Source organism: Pipistrellus kuhlii, unplaced genomic scaffold (genome assembly GCF_014108245.1).
Source record: "Pipistrellus kuhlii isolate mPipKuh1 unplaced genomic scaffold, mPipKuh1.p scaffold_m20_p_107, whole genome shotgun sequence".
Taxonomy (NCBI): Eukaryota; Metazoa; Chordata; class Mammalia; order Chiroptera; family Vespertilionidae; genus Pipistrellus; species Pipistrellus kuhlii.
Genome location: NW_023425413.1, coordinates 63,682 through 87,056, shown reverse-complemented (window position 1 = coordinate 87,056; position 23,375 = coordinate 63,682). Strand labels below are relative to the sequence as shown.

General features: G+C 72.2%; 2 protein-coding genes across 3 annotated transcripts in view; one reads left to right on the top strand and one right to left on the bottom strand.

The window, feature by feature from the left end:
- Positions 1–23,375, top strand: part of AKT1 (AKT serine/threonine kinase 1) — a 31,769-nt gene that overhangs the window by 6,000 nt on the left and 2,394 nt on the right. The window contains exons 3-14 of one of the 2 annotated variants that reach the window (XM_036430311.2): positions 7,473–7,601; positions 10,306–10,417; positions 10,713–10,860; positions 11,070–11,201; positions 11,666–11,731; positions 12,265–12,333; positions 12,993–13,118; positions 13,194–13,322; positions 13,454–13,668; positions 13,881–13,968; positions 14,515–14,617; positions 14,797–15,495. In XM_036430311.2, coding sequence (XP_036286204.1) covers positions 7,473–7,601; positions 10,306–10,417; positions 10,713–10,860; positions 11,070–11,201; positions 11,666–11,731; positions 12,265–12,333; positions 12,993–13,118; positions 13,194–13,322; positions 13,454–13,668; positions 13,881–13,968; positions 14,515–14,617; positions 14,797–14,876 — 1,397 coding nt within the window. In that variant the 3' untranslated portion in view covers positions 14,877–15,495. Of the gene's footprint in view, positions 1–7,472; positions 7,602–10,305; positions 10,418–10,712; positions 10,861–11,069; positions 11,202–11,665; positions 11,732–12,264; positions 12,334–12,992; positions 13,119–13,193; positions 13,323–13,453; positions 13,669–13,880; positions 13,969–14,514; positions 14,618–14,796; positions 15,496–23,375 lie in introns of those variants that run through there. The other variant, XM_045578847.1, reaches the window with a different exon arrangement.
- Positions 17,182–21,541, bottom strand: SIVA1 (SIVA1 apoptosis inducing factor). Its single transcript, XM_036430321.2, has 4 exons — positions 21,356–21,541; positions 19,534–19,728; positions 18,871–19,027; positions 17,182–17,335 (listed from the first exon to the last, which is right to left on the bottom strand). The coding sequence occupies exons 1-4, from the start codon at positions 21,471–21,473 to the stop codon at positions 17,278–17,280; spliced, it is 528 nt and encodes a 175-aa protein (XP_036286214.1). The 5' UTR covers positions 21,474–21,541; the 3' UTR covers positions 17,182–17,277.

Here is a 23,375-nt window from a genome sequence, read left to right as displayed (position 1 = left end):
GAGCAGCCGTCGCAGTGGGGCCAGGCCTGGGGGCTGTGCACCCCACTTCTGAGCACCAGCTGCCTGGCGCCCCGCGGGGCTGGCGTGGTGGCACGGGGCTGCCTGAGCCCGTGAGGGCTCCTCGGGCCCCGGGAAGCCTGCTGACCCCGGCCGTAGGGTCAGGCAGCCCGGTCCCGCCCGCGCCCCGTGGCGCCGGGGTTCACGGGCGGCTTGTGCAGTGCCCACGTCCGAGGGTCCGGCACTGGCCCGAGGGCAGGTCCGAGCAGGCGGTCAGGCCCCTGTCCTTAGAGCAGGTGGGGGCTTGGCTCTAAGGACCTGGCCGTGGCCGTGGCCGTGGCCGTGGCCGTGGCCGTGGCCGGCCTGCGTGGGGCTGAGTTTCCTGTTTTGTGAGTGTGTTGTTGAGTTCTCGCTTCAAAACAACAAAAGAGGAAGCTGGGCCCTGGCCGGTGTGGCTCAGTAGACAGGGCATCGGCCTGTGGATTGAAGGGTCCCGGGTTCGATGCTGGTCAGGGCACATACTCGGGTTTTGGGCTCCATCCCCAGTGGGGGGCGTGCAGGAGGCAGCCGATGCACGATTCTCTCTCATCACTGACGTTTCTCTTTCCCTTTCTGAACTAAAACAGCAGCAGCAGCAGCATGTACAGATATGAGAAGAGGAAGCACGGGCCTCGCGGGGGTGGGGGTGGGGACACACACACTGCCTCCTGGTCCGTCCCAGGTGGCCCCCCGTGGCCTGTGCCCGGCCTCCTTCCTGGGTGCTGGGTGCTGGCAGCCCAGCTGCCCTGCGCGGGGCCAGACTCGATGGGCACCGGAGGGCGGGCCCAAGACCCAGGACAGCCTCTGCCACCGCCCGCCGCCTCGGACAGAGGGAGACTGAGGCCTGGCCGAGAAGGGGCGGGCGTGGCGGGCAGTCCTGGCAGCGGGCACTCAGGGCCCCGGTTGCATCAGGCTGGTTCCTGGAAGTGCCGTGGCAAGGGCAGGGCGCTGATCAGTCTCGCCAGCGGCCCCTCTGCTGGGCACACCCAGCGGGTGCCAGCCCGCACCCCCTGGGAGCCTGCCTGTAACCGGAGCCACTGCCTCCGACCTGCCCACTCCCGGTCACCTCACAGTGGGCACACGCTGTCTCTTCCACGCCCATGCTGTGCCTGCCGGGCCCTGCCCAGCAGCCCACCAGCAGGGCCCGGACAGGCTGGCAGGGGCTGGGGCTGCAGGCTGGTATGGCCCTCACTCCTGCCCTCGGACTCAGCGCCCGGCCGCGGGGAAGAGGGGCTCAGAGTGGGGGCCGGGCTGGGGCTATGGGGGAGCCCTCGCTGGGGAGGGGCCGGGGCAAGGGCATGCGGCCAGCCTGGGCTTGGGGGCGTGAGGGGTGGCAAGGGTGGGTGTGGCCAGGGACTTGGGGGGATGCGGCTGGGGGTTGGGGCCCACGGCCGGCCACCATGTCACCAGGGGAGAGATGGCGGGGAGAGAGCGCCCCGCAGAGGGTGTGGCTCTGAGAGCAGAATCCCTAGGACACGGGCCCTGCGAGACGGGGTCCGTCCTGGAGGACAGCCCCCTGGCCTGGCCCCCCACCCCCCCATGCAGGGCTGTTCCTGTGGGTGCTGGGATGGAGGTCCCACTGAGACAGGCTGGGCGCTAGGTGCAGGGGTGTGGCTCTGCCTCTGAGGGTCTGCAGGGTGGGCAGGGTGTGGCCCTTCCCATGGGGACTCACACTGTCCCCGTCCTGCAGCTCATGGCAGCCAGGCCCCGGGGGGCGGGCGGGGCACCTGCTGTCCGTCCCTGGCGGGTCCACAGGCGGCTCGGCCCCACCTGGGCCTGGGAGGGACGGGAGCCGCCCTGGAAGGGACCAGGAGCCACACGGGGGCATTTTCCCTCTCGGCCCAGAGGCTGCCGCCCCGTCCTCCCCTCCCTCCCTCCCTCCCTCGCCCCCTCTCCGGGGCAGTGGCCCGCGCCCTGCGGGGGACGGGGACCGGGAGCCGCCTGGGCCCCGTGGTGGCTGCGATGGATGGGCGGCTGTCACGCGGCCGCATGCTCGCTGCGCCGGGGAAGGTAAATGGGCGCCCGGCAGCTGTCGGCGGGGGACCGCGGTCGCCGCTGTCAGCTGGCGGCGCTCCCCGGGCCTGCTGCGGTGCACTTGGCTGTGGAGAGGCAGCCGGCCGCCTGGCGCCCCGCCAGGCCCGCGCGCACAGCACTGCGGCAGAGCGTGCAGCCGGCTCCCCGGCCCGGCTCCCGGCACCGCGCAGCCCGCGCCCTCCACCATGGCGGAGCCGCTCACACTGCCCCTGCTGCCCACCTGACCCGGGCGCCAGGATGCCCCCCCGCCCACCTGACCTGGGCGCCAGGATGCCCCCCCGCCCACCTGACCCCGGGCACCAGGATGCCCCCCCGCCCACCTGACCCCGGGCGCCAGGATGCCCCCCCCCACCCACCTGACCCGGGCGCCAGGATGCCCCCCCGCCCACCTGACCCCGGGCGCCAGGATGCCCCCCCCCGCCCCAGCCCTGCCGTGTGGCCGTAGGCAATGGCTGTGGCCGGTCAGGGCTGCCGGCAAGGACTCCTTCCTTCAGGATCCTGCAGACCCGGGGCATTGTGGGACCGAGCTGGCCCCCAGGTGGGGGGACCCCAGGGGTCCCCAAGAGCTGAGAGCTGCGGGGCCATGGGCAGGGGGAGTGTCAGCCCTGGTCCCACCCAGCACCGGCCTGGCCGCGCCCCCCCCTCGCCAGGCTGCTGCCTCCTGGGCCGGAGCCCTCACTGCGGGGCTGGGTGGGGAGGTCGGGGCACAGTCCCCCTCGTGGCTGGGCAGGACCCAGTCTCCGGGCTGGGCTTCTCAGAGAGCCCGGGGGCGGGCAGGGGCGGGGGCTGCGCAGCGTCCCCCCTGCCCGCCTGCCACAGCGCCGCCCCGGAAGCCGTGGCTCCGGGCGGCCTGGCTGTCGGCGGGGAGCTGAGCCGGGGCCCCTGGCCCCGTGGTGGTCCCGGGGCTGTGCCCGGCCGTGTGGGCCGCAGGGCATGGACGTGTGTGACGGCGGGCGGGGCCGCCTGTGCAGGGCTGGGTGCTGGGTGCCCCGGGGACAGCGGTGGCCGGCCTCGCTGCCCACCGCATGCCCGGAGGCCAGCCTGCCCGTGGGCAGGCGTGCGAGGACCCCGCTTAGGGAGCTGTGTCCTGTTTGCTGCCTGCCCCTGTCTGTGCCGGAGTGGGGGTCCGGGCACCAGACGTGTCTGCCCCCCGCCACCCCCCCGCCAGCCCCAGGGCCTTGGACAGGTGCAGGCCCACAGGTATCCTGCGGCCGAGAGGACAGCAGTGGCCGGCAGAGTGGCCGCCTCCTGCACCGCCGCTCTGTGTCGCCTCTGCCTGTCTGGGCGGCTGCCTGCCGGCCGTCCGGTCTGCACTGAGCTCATTCGCCCTCAGCCGCGGCCGCCCGGTCCCGCCGCCCGGACTCTCGCCTCAGCCTGGCCTCCGAGGCCCCGGCTCCCACCTGGAGGGTCTGGGCTGCTCGGGAGCCCTGAGGGCCCATCCCCTGGCCCCTCCCCGTGGCTCAGCCGGGTGGGGTGTCTCTCCTGCGGGGCCCCCCAGCTCTGGGTGCCAGAACCTTCTGGAGGCAGGTGCACGGCCACGTGGTTGGCTGGGCCCTGGGTGCCGGCCCAGGGAGTCCCACTGGGGAAACCGAGGCCCGGCCCGCTGTGCAGGCTGCGAGCACGGGGCACGTGTCCCTGCCTGCCTGTGGCGCCGGCGCGGTGGGGGCCGCACAGTTGGTGCCTCGAGATGGATTCCCGGCTGCCGCGCGGGCTCATCACTCCCTGCGCGGCGTCCCGGCGCGCGGCAGCTGGCGGCGGCGAGGCTCTCCATCAGGGCCGACAGCTCCAGACGGCGCGGGCGGGCGGGCGGGCGCACCCCGCCGGCTCTGCTCGCTGTCCGCCCGGGCCGTGGGGAGGGCGCCGGACGGCGGGGCCCGTGTGGGCCTGGGCGCGGGGCGACCACGGCTGCCTGTCCCCGGGGCTCAGGGAACCGGCCGGAGAAGCTGCTGAGTGCCGTGGGGTGGGCGGGGCCCGCGGGGGTGGGCGGGGGGCCGCGGGGGTGGGCGGGGGGCCGCGGGGGTGGGGCGGGGGGCCGCGGGTGTGGGCGGGGGGCCGCGGGTGTGGCCGGGGGCCGCGGGGGTGGGGCGGGGGCCGCGGGGGTGGGGCGGGGGGCCGTGGGGTGGGCGGGGCCCGCGGGGATGGGCGGGGGGCCGCGGGGGTGGGGCGGGGGGCCGTGGGGTGGGCGGGGCCCGCGGGGATGGGGCGGGGGCCGTGGGGTGGGGCGGGGGCCGCGGGGGCGGGCGGGGGCCGCGGGGGTGGGCGGGGGCCGCGGGGGCGGGCGGGGGCGGGGCGGGGGGCCGCGGGGGCGGGGCGGGGGCCCGCGGGGGCGGGCGGGGGCGGGGCGGGGGGCCGCGGGGGTGGGGCGGGGGGCCGCGGGTGTGGGCGGGGGGCCGCGGGTGTGGCCGGGGGCCGCGGGGGTGGGGCGGGGGCCGCGGGGGTGGGGCGGGGGGCCGTGGGGTGGGCGGGGCCCGCGGGGATGGGCGGGGGGCCGCGGGGGTGGGGCGGGGGGCCGTGGGGTGGGCGGGGCCCGCGGGGATGGGGCGGGGGCCGTGGGGTGGGGCGGGGGCCGCGGGGGCGGGCGGGGGCCGCGGGGGTGGGCGGGGGCCGCGGGGGCGGGCGGGGGCGGGGCGGGGGGCCGCGGGGGCGGGGCGGGGGCCCGCGGGGGCGGGGCGGGGGGCCGCGGGGGCGGGGCGGGGGGCCGCGGGGGCGGGCAGGGGGCCGTGTCGGTGGGCGGGCGCCACCGGGTGTCCTGGGTGGTGGGGACCCTCCTGGAGCCAGGCCACAGCCTGCGGTGGGCCCCCTGGGAAAGGCCAGGGGTGGCTGCGCCCTCTCTCCCCAGCAGCCCGGGTCCGGAGGCGAGGGGCCTGTAGGCCACGCCTGGGCCCCTGGTGCCCGCCCGCCCGCCGGGACCTCCACGGACGGGGTGGGGTGTCGGGCTCTGCTCTGTGCGGGGCTGGCTGGGCCCCGCTCGGCCCCCCCCCCCCCCCCCCCCCCGGAGGCGGCGGCCTCATTAGGAGCCGTCCTCGGCCCAAAGCCCTTGCTCTGCAGAATGGAAATGAGCCGTGTGCTCGGTGTCAGCATGAAAAATGACGGTCGCCGCGGCGCCGAGGACATCTGCTCGGCCGGGGAGGCCTGGGTGGCGGACGCGCTGAGCTGCGGGCGCTCCGTGCTCCCCGGCGCCCGGGCGGGTGCGGGTGCGGGTCCGGGCCCGGGTGCGGGTCCGGGCCCGGGCCCGGGCTGGTCTCGCCTCGCCTCCAGTCCCCCGCGCTTATGGGGTCACATGCTGCCACCGGCGGCCGCAGTCTCCCTCCACGTGGGGCTGCCCCTCACCGGGGGACCGGCTCCGTCCTCCCCTCCCCCGGGGTCCGCCCGTCCCCCCGCCGGGGTCTCCCTGTCCCTCCCCCGGGGTCGCCCGTCCCTCCGCCGGGGTCTGCCCATCCCTCCCCCGGGGTCGCCCGTCCCCCCGCCGGGGTCTCCCTGTCCCCTCCCCCGGGGTCGCCCGTCCCCCCGCCGGGGTCTCCCTGTCCCTCCCCCGGGGTCCGCCCGTCCCCCCCGCCGGGGTCTCCCTGTCCCCTCCCCCGGGGTCCGCCCGTCCCCCCGCCGGGGTCTCCCTGTCCCCTCCCCCGGGGTCGCCCGTCCCCCCGCCGGGGTCTCCCTGTCCCCTCCCCCGGGGTCGCCCGTCCCCCCGCCGGGGTCTCCCTGTCCCTCCCCCGGGGTCCGCCCGTCCCCCCCGCCGGGGTCTCCCTGTCCCCTCCCCCGGGGTCCGCCCGTCCCCCCGCCGGGGTCTCCCTGTCCCCTCCCCCGGGGTCGCCCGTCCCCCCGCCGGGGTCTCCCTGTCCCCTCCCCCGGGGTTGCCCGTCCCCCCGCCGGGGTCTCCCTGTCCCCTCCCCCGGGGTCCGCCCGTCCCCCCGCCGGGGTCTCCCTGTCCCCTCCCCCGGGGTCTCCCTGTCCCCTCCCCCAGGGTCGGCCTGTCACCGCAGGGACTGTTTCAGCCACAAATGGCCAGACCCGGGTTGGGGAGCTCTTGGCCCTGCAGCCCAGTGGGTGGCAGTGGTTAGTGCCAGAACCGCTGCAGTGGCTGCCACCTCCTCCAGGAAGGCCCTCTAGGTTGGACCAGCCTCCCACAGCCGTGCCCTCTCCCTGGGTCCAGTGCCCACCGGGCCCTTCCTGCCGCTCCTGTGGGAACGGGGGTCTGAGCTCACGCAAGGGGGATTCTGCAGGCTGCGGGCTCTTACCCCGGGGGTCCTGGGGGCTGAGGGCTCTCACCGGGGGTCCTGGGGGCTGTCCACTCTCACCGGGGGTCCTGAGGGCTGCGGGCTCTCACCGGGGGTCCTGGGGGCTGTCCGCTCGCCCCGGGGGTCCTGGGGGCTGTCCGCTCGCCCCGGGGGTCCTGGGGGCTGTCCGCTCGCCCCGGGGGTCCTGGGGGCTGGCCGCTCGCCCCGGGGGTCCTGGGGGCTGTCCGCTGGCCCCGGGGGTCCTGGGGGCTGTCCGCTCTCACCGGGGGTCCTGGGGGCTTTCCGTTCGCCCCGGGGGTCCTGGGGGCTGTCCGCTGGCCCCGGGGGTCCTGGGGGCTGAGGGCTCTCACCGGGGGTCCTGGGGGCTGAGGGCTCTCACCGGGGATCCTGGGGGCTGAGGGCTCTCACCGGGGGTCCTGGGGGCTGAGGGCTCTCACCGGGGGTCCTGGGGGCTGAGGGCTCTCACCGGGGATCCTGGGGGCTGAGGGCTCTCCCCGGGGGTCCTGGGGGCTGAGGGCTCTCACCGGGGGTCCTGGGGGCTGAGGGCTCTCACCGGGGATCCTGGGGGCTGTCCGCTCGCCCCGGGGGTCCTGGGGGCTGTCCGCTCGCCCCGGGGGTCCTGGGGGCTGTCCGCGCGCCCCGGGGGTCCTGGGGGCTGAGGGCTCTCACCGGGGGTCCTGGGGGCTGTCCGCTCGCCCCGGGGGTCCTGGGGGCTGCGGGCTCTCACCGGGGGTCCTGGGGGCTGTCCGCTCGCCCCGGGGGTCCTGGGGGGCTGTCCGCTCGCCCCGGGGGTCCTGGGGGCTGCGGGCTCTCACCGGGGGTCCTGGGGGCTGTCCGCTCGCCCCGGGGGTCCTGGGGGCTGTCCGCTCGCCCCGGGGGTCCTGGGGGCTGAGGTCTCTCACCGGGGGTCCTGGGGGCTGAGGGCTCTCACCGGGGATCCTGGGGGCTGAGGGCTCTCACCGGGGGTCCTGGGGGCTGAGGGCTCTCACCGGGGGTCCTGGGGGCTGCGGGCTCTCACCAGGGGTCCTGGGGGCTGTCCGCTCGCCCCGGGGGTCCTGGGGGGCTGTCCGCTCTCACAGGGGGTCCTGGGGGCTGTCCGCTCGCCCCGGGGGTCCTGGGGGCTGTGGTGGGCCCGGGAGGCGGCCGCAGCTCACGCCTGTCTCCCAGGGGAGTACATCAAGACCTGGCGGCCCCGCTACTTCCTGCTCAAGAACGACGGCACCTTCATCGGCTACAAGGAGCGGCCGCAGGACCTGGAGCAGCGCGAGTCGCCCCTCAACAACTTCTCTGTGGCACGTGAGTGACGGCCGCGGCCCGGACCCGGGACCGAGACCCGCTGTGTGTGTGACCCCGGGACCCGCTGTGTGTGTGACCCCGGGACCCGCTGTGTGTGACCCCGGGACCCGCTGTGTGTGTGACCCCGGGACCCGCTCTGTGTGTGTGACCCCGGGACCCGCTCTGTGTGTGACCACGGGACCCGCTCTGTGTGTGTGACCCCGGGACCCGCTCTGTGTGTGTGACCCCGGAACCCGCTGTGTGTGTGTGACACCGGGACCCGCTGTGTGTGTGTGACCCCGGACCCGCTCTGTGTGTGTGACCCCGGGACCCACTGTGTGTGTGACCCCGGAACCCGCTCTGTGTGTGTGACCCGCTGTGTGTGTGTGACCCCGGAACCCGCTCTCTGTGTGTGTGACCCCGGAACCCGCTCTCTGTGTGTGTGACCCCGGGACCCGCTCTGTGTGTGTGACCCCGGGACCCGCTCTCTGTGTGTGTGACCCCGGGACCCGCTGTGTGTGTGACCCCGGGACCCGCTGTGTGTGTGACCCCGGGACCCGCTCTGTGTGTGTGTGACCCCGGAACCCGCTGTGTGTGACCCCGGGACCCGCTGTGTGTGTGACCCCGGGACCCGCTCTGTGTGTGTGACCCCGGGACCCGCTGTGTGTGTGACCCCGGGACCCGCTATGTGTGTGTGACCCCGGGACCTGCTCTGTCTGTGACCCCGGGACGCGCTCTGTGTGTGTGACCCCGGGACCCGCTCTGTGTGTGTGTGACCCCGGGACCCGCTGTGTGTGTGTGACACCGGGACCCGCTGTGTGTGTGTGACACCGGGACCCGCTGTGTGTCTGTGACCCCGGACCCGCTCTGTGTGTGTGACCCCGGAACCCGCTCTCTGTGTGTGTGACCCCGGGACCCGCTCTGTGTGTGTGACCCGCTGTGTGTGTGTGACCCCGGAACCCGCTCTCTGTGTGTGTGACCCCGGAACCCGCTCTCTGTGTGTGTGACCCCGGGACCCGCTGTGTGTGTGACCCCGGGACCCGCTGTGTGTGTGACCCCGGGACCCGCTCTGTGTGTGTGACCCCGGGACCCGCTCTGTGTGTGTGACCCCGGGACCCGCTCTGTGTGTGTGACCCCGGGACCCGCTGTGTGTGACCCCGGGACCCGCTCTGTGTGTGTGACCCCGGGACCCGCTCTGTCTGTGACCCCGGGACCCGCTGTGTGTGTGACCCCGGGACCCGCTGTGTGTGTGACCCCGGGACCCGCTCTGTGTGTGTGACCCCGGGACCCGAAATGTGTGTGTGACCCCGGGACCCGCTCTGTGTGTGTGACCCCGGGACCCGCTCTGTGTGTGTGACCCCGGGACCCGCTGTGTGTGTGTGACCCCGGGACCCGCTGTGTGTGTGTGACCCCGGGACCCGCTCTGTGTGTGTGACCCCGGGACCCGCTGTGTGTGTGTGACCCCGGGACCCGCTGTGTGTGTGACCCCGGGACCCGCTGTGTGTGTGACCCCAGGACCCGCTCTGTGTGTGTGACCCCGGGACCCGCTGTGTGTGCGACCCCGGGACCCGCTCTGTGTGTGCGACCCCGGGACCCGCTGTGTGTGTGACCCCGGGACCCGAAATGTGTGTGTGACCCCGGGACCCGCTCTGTGTGTGTGACCCCGGGACCCGCTCTGTGTGTGTGACCCCGGGACCCGCTGTGTGTGACCCCGGGACCCGCTCTGTGTGTGTGACCCGCTGTGTGTGTGACCCCGGGACCCGCTCTGTGTGTGTGACCCCGGGACCCTGGCTCTGTCCGGGCCCAGCCGCCCGGAGCAGGGGGCGGTGCTGGCTCCACATCTCCTCGGGGGCTGCCAGCTGGCGTTTCTGGCCAGGGGGCGTCTCTGTGCCCGTGACCCTGAGCGCCCAGGCTCGCTGCTCTGCGGGTCGAAGGCCTGGCTGGGTCGGGCCGATGCTGGTGTGGAGCGGCCAGCAGGAGCCGGGGGAGCCCAGCAGGTGGGGCACTGCGGGTGCGTGAGCCTGTCACCCCAGGGAGAGCCTGTGGCTCCCCCAGCTCCCTCTAAGGCTGCCTCTGCCCAGCTCGGGGGGGGGCAGAGAGGGGTACGGCGGAGCCCGGGCAAGCTGGCCTCGTCCCCGGGGGCGGGTGGAGGACGGGGGTATGACGGGCCGTGGGGTGCAGACAGGCTGGCAGGCCAGGAGCACAGCCCCTGGGGCTCACGCAGGCTGGGCCACACCCCCTGCACCCAGCACGGCTGGAGCGCACACCTGGAGCTGGGACCCCCACAGTAGGCACTGCACCCCGAACCCCAGCCGGCAGCCCGAGACGGCCCATCGCCCACCCACCTGAGTGTGGGGGCCAGCCTCCGGGCAGAGCACGGGGAAGGGGTCCGGGCTAGAAGCCACCTGCCTCCGCCTCCTCCCGCCCACCTCCGCCTCCCAGCCCCCGGTGGAGCGAGGCCAGCCTGCCCAGCTTTGTGAGCTTTCCCAGCCGCCTGGCCTCTGCCCTGGCGCTGGGCTGGCCGTGGGAGGGGGAGACGGCCGGCGTGGGCAGGAGCTTTCACATTCCCGCCCTGCAGCCCTCCTGGGCGCCCAGACCCTCTCCCGGCGGCAGTCAGGGCCTGGCCTGGCAGGCAGCTCCAGGGCCTGAGTGGGAGGGGACTGAGGCACCGCGCGGGCTTGGGGGAGGGGGGTCTGGGCTCACCTGCCGCCCCCCCGCCCCCCAGAATGCCAGCTGATGAAGACCGAGAGGCCCCGGCCCAACACCTTCATCATCCGATGCCTGCAGTGGACCACGGTCATCGAGCGCACTTTCCATGTGGAGACCCCCGAGGAGCGGTACGGGGGGGAGGGGGGGGCCGCGGGGCGGGGCCGGAGGGGGAGGGGGCGGGGAGGAGGGGGAGGAGGGGGGTCTGCGGGGCGGGGCCGGGGCGGGGGGCGGAGGGGGGTGCTGGCCCCTTGTTCCCTGTGTTCCCAGGTGTGGGGGGGTGCAGTCCTGCTGCGCTGGGGCCAGCTGCCTCTTGGGGCCTCGGGGCTGGGCCTCGGGGCTGGGCGGGCCTGGACCTCAGGGCCAGGGCCTGGGGCTGGGCGGGCGAGGCCCACTGGGCCAGGGAGACCGTCCTGACCGCCGCAGGGAGGAGTGGACGACGGCCATCCAGACCGTGGCCGACGGGCTCAAGAGGCAGGAGGAGGAGATGATGGACTTCCGGTCGGGCTCGCCCAGCGACAACTCGGGGGCCGAGGAGATGGAGGTGTCCCTGGCCAAACCCAAGCACCGCGTGGTGAGCACCCCCTCCACCCCGGTGCCCGGGGCCCGCCTCCTGTGCACACGGCCTCTGGCCCCCGACGCCCCCCCCCCCCCCACGCCAGGCCAGCGGGCAGGGCCGCGCTGTCACTCCCCCCCCCCCAGTGCTCGGAGTTGGGGTGCAGCCGGGGTTGGCTGAGCGGCCCAGGCCGTCCCTGTGCCCTGACCCCCCCCCCCCCCCCCCAGACCATGAACGAGTTTGAGTACCTGAAGCTGCTGGGCAAGGGCACCTTCGGGAAGGTGATCCTGGTGAAGGAGAAGGCCACCGGCCGCTACTACGCCATGAAGATCCTCAAGAAGGAGGTCATTGTGGCCAAGGTGGGCGCTGCCGGGCCTGGGAGGTCATCGTGGCGGGCGGGGGCGAGGGGGGGTCATCATGGCCAAGGTGGTGCTGGCGGGCGGGCGGGGGCGAGGGGGGGTCATCATGGCCAAGGTGGTGCTGGCGGGCGGGCGGGGGTGAGGGGGGGTCATCATGGCCACGGTGGTGCTGGCGGGCGGGCGGGGTGCAGGGGCGAGGACATCGTGGCCAAGGTGGGTGCTGCCGGGCGGGCGGCGGGCGGGCGGGCGGGGTGCAGGGGGGCGGGGGCGAGGACATCGTGGCCAAGGTGGGTGCTACCGGGTGGGCGGGGGCGAGGGGGGGTCATCGTGGCCAAGGTGGGTGCTGCCGGGCGGGCGGCGGGCGGCGAGCGGGCGGGCGGGGTGCAGGGGGGCGGGGGCGAGGGCATCGTGGCCAAGGTGGGTGCTGCCGGGCGGGCGGGCGGCACTCACGGGCCGTCTTCCAGGACGAGGTGGCGCACACGCTCACGGAGAACCGCGTCCTGCAGAACTCGCGGCACCCCTTCCTGACGGTGAGCCCCCACGTGGCCCCTGTGCCCGGGCTGAGGACGGGCGGCCCGGCCTCCTGGCTGCCGCATGGGCGCGGTGGGCAGGCCTCCAGGTCCGGGGAGCTCCCTGGGGCTGTGCCCGCCGCCCCGGGTGAGCCTTGGCTCTGCCCGGCGGGTCCTGCCAGGGCCCCTGTGCTGGGCACTGGCCCAGGAGCGTCTGGGACAAGGAATCCCAGCTCAGCCAGCTCCTGGCCGGGGCAGCCCCTCTCCTGTGGGCACAGCCGGGCCCAGCCCCCACCCGGCCGGCCCCGGCCTCACTCAGTGCTGTGCTGGCTGGGGCCCGTGGGTGAGGTGGGCACGGCCGTCCGCGGAGCCAGGCTGCCCTGCGGGTGGAGCGGGGAGCGGAGGCAGCGGTGCCCGGAGGATGCCGTCTCCCCTTACCTGGCGAGGCCGGCGCTGTTGGGGAGCCTCTGGGATCACGGGCCCCTGGCCCACCCACATGGCCCGGCCTCCGAGCGGCCGGAGCGGGGCCTGGTCCCAGCCTGTGCCCCTTGCAGGCCCTCAAGTACTCCTTCCAGACGCACGACCGCCTCTGCTTCGTCATGGAGTACGCCAACGGCGGCGAGGTGGGCGGCGGTCCCTGCCCCGTCCCTCCTCCCCGTCCCTCCTCCCCCCCTCCTCCCCGTCCCTCCTCCCCGTCCCTCCTCCCCCCCCTCCTCCCGTCCCTCCTCCCGTCCCTCCTCCCGTCCCTCCGCCCCGTCCCTCCGCCCTGTCCCTCCTCCCTGTCGCTCCGCCCCGCCGCTCCTCCCCGTCCCTCCTCCCCGCCCCTCCACCCCGTCCCTCCTCCCCGTCCCTCCTCCCCGCCCCTCCGCCCCGCCCCTCCGCCCCGTCCCTCCTCCCCGTCGCTCCGCCCCGCCCCTCCGCCCCGCCCCTCCGCCCCGTCCCTCCTCCCTGTCGCTCCGCCCCGCCGCTCCGCCCCGCCCCTCCCCGTCCCTCCGCCCCGCCCCTCCGCCCCGCCCCTCCTCCCCGTCGCTCCGCCCTGTCCCTCCTCCCTGTCCCTCCGCCCTGTCCCTCCTCCCCGTCCCTCCGCCCTGTCCCTCCTCCCTGTCCCTCCGCCCTGTCCCTCCTCCCTGTCCCTCCGCCCCGTCCCTCCGCCCTGTCCCTCCTCCCCGTCCCTCCGCCCTGTCCCTCCTCCCTGTCCCTCCCGGCGGCTGTGCTCCCCGGGGCGGGGGAGGGACGGCCCTCCCTCGGGCGGCAGCGGGTGCGAGGCTCCCCCCTCCCGCAGCTCTTCTTCCATCTGTCCCGCGAGCGCGTGTTCCCCGAGGACCGGGCCCGCTTCTACGGCGCGGAGATCGTGTCGGCCCTGGACTACCTGCACTCGGAGAAGAACGTGGTCTACCGGGACCTCAAGGTGCCCGCGGGGGCCGGGCCGGGGGTGTGGGGGGGCGGGGGAGGCGGTGCTGACCCGAGGCCCCGCCGCCCGCAGCTGGAGAACCTGATGCTGGACAAGGACGGGCACATCAAGATCACCGACTTCGGGCTGTGCAAGGAGGGCATCAAGGACGGCGCCACCATGAAGACCTTCTGCGGGACGCCCGAGTACCTGGCCCCCGAGGTGCGGCCGCCCGCCCGCCGGCCAAGCCAGCCCTCCGGCCCCGCCCCAGCCCCCCACCCTAACCCAGCCCCTCAGCCCCCCGCCTTGCCGGTGCCTTCCTGGCAACCGTGACTGACCTTGCCCGCCCGCAGGTGCTGGAGGACAATGACTACGGCCGGGCGGTGGACTGGTGGGGGCTGGGCGTGGTCATGTACGAGATGCTGTGCGGGCGGCTGCCCTTCTACAACCAGGACCACGAGAAGCTCTTCGAGCTCATCCTCATGGAGGAGATCCGCTTCCCGCGCACGCTCAGCCCCGAGGCCAAGGCCCTGCTGTCCGGGCTGCTCAGGAAGGACCCCAAGCAGAGGTGCGCCCGGCCGGGGCGAGGGGTCCCGGGGCCCCACCTGCACAGGCAGACCCCCCCCCCCCCACGGCAGCCCCGCCCCAGCGTCCTGTCCCCCTCAGCCATCCCAGGCCGGCAGGGCCCAGTGCTCCGGGCCCGCACGGAGAGGGCGTGCGGTGTCCGGGCTCCGGGGCCGGCGGGCGGGCGGGCGGGGCCTCACGGCCGTGTCCCCGCAGGCTCGGAGGGGGCTCTGAGGACGCCAAGGAGATCATGCAGCACCGCTTCTTCGCCAGCATCGTGTGGCAGGACGTGTACGAGAAGAAGGTGCACCCCCCACCCCTGCTCGCCTGTGCGCGCACACGCCTGCTCACGGCTGTGCGCCCGTGCTCCCCGGGGGAGCGTGTGCCTGAGCTCCTGGCGGGGTGCCCTCAGGGGAATGCCACTCCACAGCCCAGTGGGGTGACCATGGGGACGGGGCTGCCCCTCCATCCTGAGTTACCATCAAAGGGGAGCCAGCCGCTGGCCGAGCAGGCATGTCCCCTGCACACCTTTCCCAGGGGGCCCTCGCAGGAGAGTGAGAACGTTAGGAAACAGAAAAGTGGACGTGTCTTCTCTCACCCCAGAGCCTGGGGAGTGTGCGTGCGGGTGTGGGGGCTGCAGAGCTAGGCTGCACTGCCTCCTGCCGCCTGCAGGGGCCGTTGTGAGCAGTCTCACCCTACCTTGTTGGAGGGTTCCTGGGTCTAGACAGCCACCCTCTCCGCAGTCTCCCTCCCAGAGTCCTGTTGTGGGTGGGCTCAGCTCCCCGGGGTGGCGGTGGGGGTGCAGGCCAGTCTGTGACCTGCCCGTCCCCCGCCCCCATCTGCCCCGCAGCTCATCCCGCCCTTCAAGCCCCAGGTCACCTCGGAGACGGACACCCGGTATTTTGACGAGGAATTCACAGCCCAGATGATCACTATCACGCCCCCGGACCAAGGTGAGGGCCCCCTTCCCTGACACCCCCAAACAACAGAACCAGGGTCCCCGCCCGGGCCTGGGCCTCGGCCGGGAAGGCCCCCCTTTGGCGGGTGCTGACCGGGGCGCGGAGGGTTGGGGAGGAGCTGGAGCCTCAGGGCCTGCCTCAGTCTCCCTGCCCGTCCGCCCGCCCGCCCGCAGACGACAACATGGAGTGTGTGGACAGCGAGCGGAGGCCCCACTTCCCGCAGTTCTCCTACTCGGCCAGCGGCACGGCCTGAGGGCCAGAGGCGCTGCGGGCCCGCGTGGGCCACAGTGGACGCGCCTCCGTGGACGTCTCTCTCCGGAGGCGATGGAGGAACCACGCGCCCAGCACACGGAGCCGTGGCCGGCTGTCCGCACCCGAGGGAGGTGTCCTGCGGTTTTTCTTAATTTATTTCATCCAGTCCTCCGGCGTGGCCTCGCCTTCGGACGAGGCTCCCTGGGAACGCTGAGGACTGCAGCAGCCACGTGCAATTCGGGGTCCGGTGGCCCCTGCCCGCGCCCCTCGGCCCCCTCCCACCTGTCCCCGGCTGCCCCGTCCCCGCCGCCCGCCCGCCCGCCGCCCGGAGGCACCAGGACGGGCCCGCAGCCGCGGCGACGGCCAGGAGTGCCGGGAGGCGGTGAGCCCGTTGCTGTGTTGCTGTCGCTGTTCCTGTGCATCGGGGCCAATCTAGAGAAGAGCCGCCCCCCGCGCCCCCCCATGCTCCCCCGTAGCACCTGTCCTGTCCTAGGAGCTTCTCTCCCGCCGCCCGCCTGGCCAGACACCGCACTGCACCACGGCGTTTTTTTACATCAACGTTAGTATTTTTACTATTACAGACTCCCCCTCCGAACTCCAATAAAACGGCTTTTCAACTTTGTGGCTGGTTTTGCTTGTGAGGAGCACCCCGTCCTGGCCTTGACTCCCAGGTCACATGGAACTGCTGGAGGGGGTGTCCTGGTCCCCTGGCCCCATGCCCAGGGCTCATCTGACTGCTGGGAAGGACCCTGCAGGACCCAGAGCTGGCGCAGGTCAGGCGGGGCTGAGGGGGCAGGGCGGGCTTCGGGCGCCACCTGGTGGCTCGGAGAAGAACCGCCACCCAGCCCTAAACACTGGTCAGCTCCTGGCAGGGCCCGAGGACCTGGCTCCTCACAGTGAGTGAGTGGGTGCACTGTCCCCCCCACTCTGCTGCGCCCTGGGTGGGGGCGGCCCAGCCTCGGTGGCCCTCTTCCCTCGCTTTGACGGGCCGTGGGCCACAGCACGGCAGTGACAGTGCCTCCACAAGCAGCACGTCCCAGCTCGGGGAGGCCAGGGTCACTGGGGCCTGTGCCACGGAGAACAGCGAGGACCCTCAGGCCAGTCGCACTCTGCTCCCCTCCCCGAAGGGCCGGAGGGGGCTCCCAGAGACACCAGCCCGTGCTCCCGGCGGCAGCAGCCTCGGGCGGACACGTGGCTGCAGCTCGGTGTAGGGACGAGGACGGGATGATGGAACTGGCCCACCCGCACCAGACGGGCTCCACCTCCGGACGGACACGCGGACGGCTGCCACCACAGCTGGGCAGCGTCGTGCTCAGTGAAATTAGCCAGGCGCGGAAAAACGTGCCCGCACGGTGGGCCCCAAGGTCCCTGGAGGAGTCAGACCCACTGGGACACAGTGGGGCTGGGCTGGGGGGTTGTGGGGGTAGGTCAGCTGTGCAGGACGGGAGCTCAGGACCGTCCGGTGCTGGGAGCATGGCTGTGAAGTGCTCAAGGCCCCGAGCTGTGTGCTGACAGACGGTAAGATGGCACTTGGTGTTGTCACCATGAGATGGAAACACACTGCCGACACCAGGAATACTGCCACACCTCCCTTCTGAGCCGGAGCGGGGTGTCAGGTGGGGGTGCTGACCAGGTCAAGGGTGCGATGGGCAGGGAGGTGCCTCAGGGATATTCCAGTCACGGGCACGGACATGGACACAGCACGACCTGATCTGGTGTCCCCTCCCGAGCCCTGGGGGGAGCAGTTTGGGGCAGGAGACAGGGAGAGAACTCCTGGGCACTGTCCTGCCAGGGCCGGGCCTGCAGGCTGGCCTGGGGCTGCGGGCAGTGAGGGCCAGCGGGGTGCATCCCTCCTGTGTCCCCATAACACCTGCCCTCCCCAGCCTTGAGGGGCGGGAAGTGGGAACAGATGGTCCTCCACACCGCGACTGCCTTCGTTGGGGCAGGTGTGGATCAACGGGCCCACCCAGGGGCTGCCACAGCGACATCTCAGGAGAAGTCTGGACGTTACCCCCACCCTGGGCTGTGCTGGCACAAGGTCACTGGCTCTGGAGTCTGACGACCTGGGTTCAAAGCTTTTCTCACCAGGACTGGAGGGGGTGGGGTGGGGTAGGTGATGCACTTTGACCTCTATTTCCCACCTGTAATGCTCGGTGACCAGGCACGCATTTGCGCGAAGCTCAATGGGCGCTGTGAGCTGGCTGAGTGGCATGGAGGCCCTGCCTCTGCCGTGGCCCCTCCGGCACCTGCTGGTCACGGGACCTGGAGCCGCACCCCAGGACTGTTAACATAAGCAAGTCCTCTCGTCCAAATATAGAGGATTTATTCAGTCATCAGTACAAAACATGAACAGGTCCCTCTGCGTCGACAGGCGGCCACCTCCGGGAAGGCACGTCCGCGGCTCAGGCCTCGAACACGGCACAGCTGGCACAGAGCACTTTCTCGTGGACATCGCTGCAGCTGCACCATCGCAGGGAGGAGAGAAGAGCTGGCGTTAGGGCCGAGTGTGTCCCCAAAGTTTACGTGTGGGGGTGCTACCCAGGCCAGAGACTTGACGAGATGGGGCCGTTCGCTGCAGACAGCTAGGACGGGGCCCTGCGGGCGGGTGCGGAGCAAACACCCGGCGGAGGAGGACATGCAGAGGGGATGACGCCCGGACACGGGAGCCCCAGCGTGCGGGAGCCCGGGCTGGGGGACAGCAGGGGAGCAGGTCCCTCCCGCGGACTCTGAAGGAACCACCGACACCCCTCCCGGCCTTTGCGCCCGGAGAGTGAGGACACAGACCGGCAGGTATGCGGACCGAGAGCCAATGAGCTGCCTGGGTCCCACCTGTGTGTCTCACTGGGCGGAGGCCCTCAGAGCCTCCAGGAGTCCAGCGAGGGTTACCGGCCACGATGGCTCACACCCATCATTGGCTCGCGAGCTGCGGTTTGCCGACCACTGAAGTAAGGCAACGGCGAGGACCCCCAGGGTTCGTGGGAAAACCATCAGAGAGGTCCCGGAAGGCCAGGAGACTGGCCACGTGCTGCAGGACTCCCGGGAGGGCCATGGGGTCCAAGACGCCCGAGAACTCAGGGCACCAGCTGGCCGGTTCTCGCTGGGGAGCCACGAGGCAGCCCCCAGCCCAGCCCCGCCGCCCGCAGCCGAGCTGTGAGCCCCAGAACAGCCACTAGTAGGTGTGGGTGGGACAGGGCCCTGCCTGAGCAGCTGGCGAGGGGCAGGAGGCGGGGGCAGAGACCCGTGGTCAGGCTCCCAAGCCTGGGGCGGCAGCTGGCCTCACAGCCGAGAGCAGAGAGCCCAGCCCTGGGTGTGGCCACGAGGCCCAGGCCTGCTGACCGGGCAGCGCGAGTTCTGTGGGCGGCAGGAAGGGGAAGGAGGCTGGCGGGGCATGTGCAGGGGGTCTGGTGAGGACACTGCAGGCCGGAGGAAGGTTCCAGTCCCGGGGCCCCCCTCTACCTGCCCTCCTGCAGGGCTCCTGTCCATATATCAGCAACCGTATGTGCGTAACTCCCACCACTCAGCCTCCACCCTGGATGGCACGAGTGTCCCCCAGTCTCTCTCTCTTGTTTTAAATACGTTTTTAATTGGTTTCAGAAAGGGAGAGGGAGATAGAAACAACGATGAGAGAATCATTGATCGGCTGCCTCCTGTACGCCCCCTACTGGGGATTGAGCCCACAACCCTGGCATGTGCCCTTGACCAGACTTGATCCAGGACCCTTCAGTCCACAGGCGACACTATCCACTGAGCCACACTGGCCAGGGTCCCTGTCTCTGGTCCCGTCCCTGGGAGCCGCCTCAGGGCCTGGGTCCTTCCCCGAGCCACCCGGCTTTCTGAGCCGTCAGACAGTCTGCGGGGAGACCCCGAGTGGAGCCGTGCGGCCTGATGCCGGGCTGGAAGGACTGACTGCACTGGGGACAGAGCCGGCCAGTGACGTGGGTTTCCCGATGACGGGCCCGTCTTCGCCCGCACCACCTGCCCCCTCCGACACTTACTCCAGGAGCGCGCACAGGGCGCAGGCCACGGCCCCGCAGCTGCCGCAGGTGCGCACGCAGTGCCCGCACAGGGCGCGCTCACACTGGCCGCAGGCCGCCGCTCCGTCCGCCGCCCGCACGCACGAGGAGCAGGCTCTGCACGCCGCCCCGGGCGCGTCTGTGAGGGAGAGATGCCAGCGGTCAGCGGGCAGGGCTGCGGACACTGCTTCCCCAAGGACAGGCTGACCTCACACACTGACCGCCTGGATCCTCACGGCCGAGCAGGTCGGCACACAGCCCCGCTCCGCGAGGGAGCTCCCGCTGCCGACCCCCGACTCCGGGTGCCGTGCTGAAGGGCCGGCTTCGCCCTGCGTCCCGTGGCCTCAATGTGTGACCATGTCCTGGGTTCCTCCCAGATCAGGGCGGGCTGGGGACTAAGAGCAGCAGCATAGGTGACACCAACGACCAGGCTGTCCCTCAGACAGGATCTGGAGCTGCAGGGGAAGCCGGTGGACTGCCTCCCACCTGCAGCTAGAAAGCTGATCGCAGCTCCCGGCCGGAGTGCCAGCAGGAGCAGACTGCATGAGGCAGCCTCCCAGGGTCCCCAGCTCCGGGCCCTGCTGGGCAGACAGTGTCCCCGATGGCGGGACGGCCCCACCACGTCCACCTCCACACTCCACTCACCAGCTTCGAAGGCCTGGGCTCCCCCCCTGGTCAGCCGGCCGTCTGGTCCGATCAGCATCTGCCCCCGTGTGGCCCGAGGGGCCTCCATGGGGCCCGGCTTCGGGGACTCGGGCAGGTCAACCACGGCGCAGCCTTCCTCCCAGGCGTGGTCCATGTAGGCCTTGGCCCCGCGGAACAGGAGCTGCCTGGTCCTCTCTGCGAGACAAGGCCCTCCTGTGACACCTTCGCAGCCGGGGCCTTGCACAGCCCGTCCCGACCCCCGACCCCCACCATCCCACAGGCCAGGTGTGGAGGCCCCGCTGCTCCCCGCGCCTTGGCCCACTCTGCCTCTGCCTCCCCTCCCCCCTCCCCTTCCCCCAAGCTCAGGCCCCCCCCCCAGGGAGGCTCCGGACCTGCAGCCCCCCCAGCCCCGGGCTCCTTCTGGGTCCCTCTGCTCATCTGCCTCCCCCCCTCTCCAGGTGGCCTCACCTCGCTGCTGCCCCCAGCGCTCGCGCCCCCCAGCCAGCCCTGTACAGCCTGGCAGAGCTGCGGGCCCCACGTCCACAGGCAGAGGCTCCCGCCGACGCTGTGCACCCCTTTCACTCACTGCAGAGCAGCTGGCACTGGCCTGGCAGCAGTGGCTCCTGACAGAGGCCTTTCCCAGACCTCAGGGATCCCGGACACCCCGGAGCCCAAGTGGCTGCTCAGCACCCAGTCACCCAGGGGCTTTCACAAGATGGGGCGCCAGGGGCCAGGCCCCCAAAGGCTTCCTCCTCCCTCCCGAGTCCCACAGAGCCCGGTGGAGCTGCGGGGAGCGGGTGGCTCACTGCAGAATGGCCACAACCGTTCCCAGGGACCTCAAATGTAGGGGCCCTCCTCCCCGCTCACCTGTGACCCCTGCACGCACATGGGGAGGCCTGGGCTTGGGCCTGGGCCAGCAGTGGGCTCACAGCCCGAGCACAAACAAGGGCGGAGCAGCTGGGACGCTGGTGGCTGGGGAGGGGCGGCAGGAGGGGAGAACGTCTCCCGTCTTCCCAGGCGGCCTCTCATTCCATCACCAACACCAGGGCCGCTTCCTAACGGCCCAGCTCCGCCCTCTCGGTAAGGTAAGCGCCACGCTGTAGCTGCCCCCACCACCCCAAACGGACGGGCCACAGCATCCTCTGCACCAGCGCCCGGGGGCGGCCTCCGATGGCTCGCGGCCCTCGCTGACCACCCTGAGCGGGACCTTCCGGCCACGCGCAGTCCTGCACTCCCGGCCGGGCCAGCCCCCTCCCCGCCTCCCTCCCGCCCGCCCACCGCTCACCTGCAGGGCTCAGCTCAGCTCTCCCTCCGCGGACCCCGGACGCCCGCGCAGGGGCCGGCAGGGCCTGGCCGCCCGGGCCGCCGGCCCTCCCCCTGGGCCCCTCCCCGGAGCCGGCTCCCGGAGGCGGCGTCGGCGCAGCCGCAGGGCCGGGCAGGGAGGCACACCTCCGTGGGAACGGGCGCTTCTGGGAGCTGAGTGCCCCGGGACGCCCCCTCGCTGCCCTCTCGCTGGGCCCGAGGGCCCCAGGGCCGGGCAGGCCGGCGAACGCGCGAAGTCGGCATCCCCGCAGGGCCGAGCGGGAGGCGGCGCCGCGCGGAGGCCGCTCGTGGGGGGCAGCAGCGACACGTAGTTCGGGCTGTGGCCGCCGCGGGTGGGCGTGGGCGCATCCCTGTCCCGCTCCAACCCCCGGCCCCCGAACCCCGGCCCCCGGCCCCCGGCCCCCGGCCCCCCGCGGGCGCCGGCCTCCCGGGGGCGCGGCCTGCCAGCCCGCCCGCCCCGCCCCGCCCCGCGCCGCGGAAAGCCCCACGCCGGACTCACCGTAGACCTCCCGCGAGTACTGCTCGGAGCACACGCCGCGGCCCAGCTCCTTCCAGCCCACGCGGACCTTGAGCTGCAGCGGGGCCGCGACCCCGAAGGGGCAGCCCCGCTTGGGCATCGCCGCAGGCCAGGGAGTTCGCGTCCGCGCCCGGCCGCCCTCCTGACGTCACCGACGCGCGACAGCCCTCACGTGCGGCGCGGCGGGGCATAGGCCCGGAGTGAGGGGAGGGGCGGGGCTCCGGCGCAGCGCGGCGCCGGATAGGCCGGGAAAGCACAGGGGGCGGGGCTGGCGCGCGGCGCGGGAAAAAACAGGGCGAGTGGGCGCGCCGGGGCTGCGAGAGGGCGGTGCCGTGAGCGCGCGGCACGGGATAGGCCGAATGCGGCTTGGGGGCCGGACTCGCGAGAGGCGCGGCGCGTGATAGGGTAGAGGCGACCTCGGCGTGGGCGGGGCAGGATGTCCGCTTTTTCCATTTTGTTGGTAAACAACTGTGGGAACTGGTTACGGTTCCTTTGGGTTTACGCCCCCAGAGTTAGAGGATGACTCCCTTCCTCCTCATGTTCAAAATCACGGGAGTGGAGACTGACATGCGCACGCCCGGGCCGTCCCTGGGGAAGGCTGTTCCGACAGACCGCGAGGCGCGCGTGGCTCCCGGGGCTCTGGCCCGGAAGTGCCTCCCCACAGCCGGCTCCTCCGTCATGCACTTCCGGTGACGAGGGCTGCCGCCTGGGTGGGAGTGCACCTCACACGTGACGCCACGTCCGCCGGGGTGTCCACGCCAGGGCCGTCAGTGTGGCTGGGCCGCGGCGTGGCTGCCTGAGGAGGACCCTGGGCGGCCCGGTGTAGGGGGTGGTGAGGGTGCTCTGCGCATTCCCGTGGGAGACTTCCGGGGACCAGTGCCCAGCGGAAGGCGGGGGGGGGGGGGGGGGGGTGAGCATTTAAGAAAAGCGCAGCTCTCCCAGGTGCTGGGAACAGCACCGCCCGCCCAACAGAATTGTGTCCTTACCCACTGCTGTGTGTCCTGACCACGTATGAACTGGGAGCATCCGCTCAGACCCCCGGGCCAGGCTGCTGGTGCCCGGGCAGAGAGAGCCTATGATCGTCACCAGGACCCTCAGCACCCCGATACGGAACATCGGCGGCTGAGCGTCCACTCTGGACCGGGAGGTCACCCCTAGATTCCCCGTCAGGGCATGCGCCCGGGCTGCAGGCTCCATCCCCAATGCAGGGCGTGCGCAGGCAGCCGGCCCATGATTCTCTCATCCTAGGTGCTTCTCTCTCTCTCTTCCTCCCTCCCTTCCTCTCTGAAGGCAATAAAAGACATTTTAAAACATAAGTAAATAAATAACGGGGCTGTGTGTGGGACAGCCCGTGACCAGCGCTCGGTTCACCCGCCGAGACCCACAGGGCCAGGCAGCACCCACGGACACACGGGCGGGCTGAGTGGGTCCATCACCCAGTGGAGGGGGTAGGGGAGGGGCTTGGGCTCCAGAGCAAAACCCTTGAATGTTTGGAAAACACATTTACTGCCATGGTCCCTCTTACACCGGCTGGTCTAAGCAAATAAACCATTCGGCTTGGTGACATCAAACACGTGTGTTACCCAGACCAGTAACTGCAAAGCATGGCTGATGACATCTAGTGTTTAAAAGTCAAAACAGCCGAAACCGGTTTGGCTCAGTGGATAGAGCGTCGACCTGCAGACTGAAAGGTCCCAGGTTCAATTCTGGTCAAGGGCATGTACCTTGGTTGTGGGCACATCCCCAGTAGGGGGTGTGCAAGAGGCAGCTGATCAATGTTGCTCTCTCATCGATGTTTCTAGCTCTCTATCTCTCTCTCTTCCTCTCTGTGAAAAATCAATAAAATATATTTTAAAAAATAAAATAAAAATATAATAAAAGTCAAAACAAGGGGCACATGCCTGGGTTGTGGGCTCGATCCCCAGTGGGGGGACACAGGAAGCAGTCGATCCATGATCCTCTCTCTTCATGGATGTTTCTATTTTTCTCCCTCTCCCTTCCT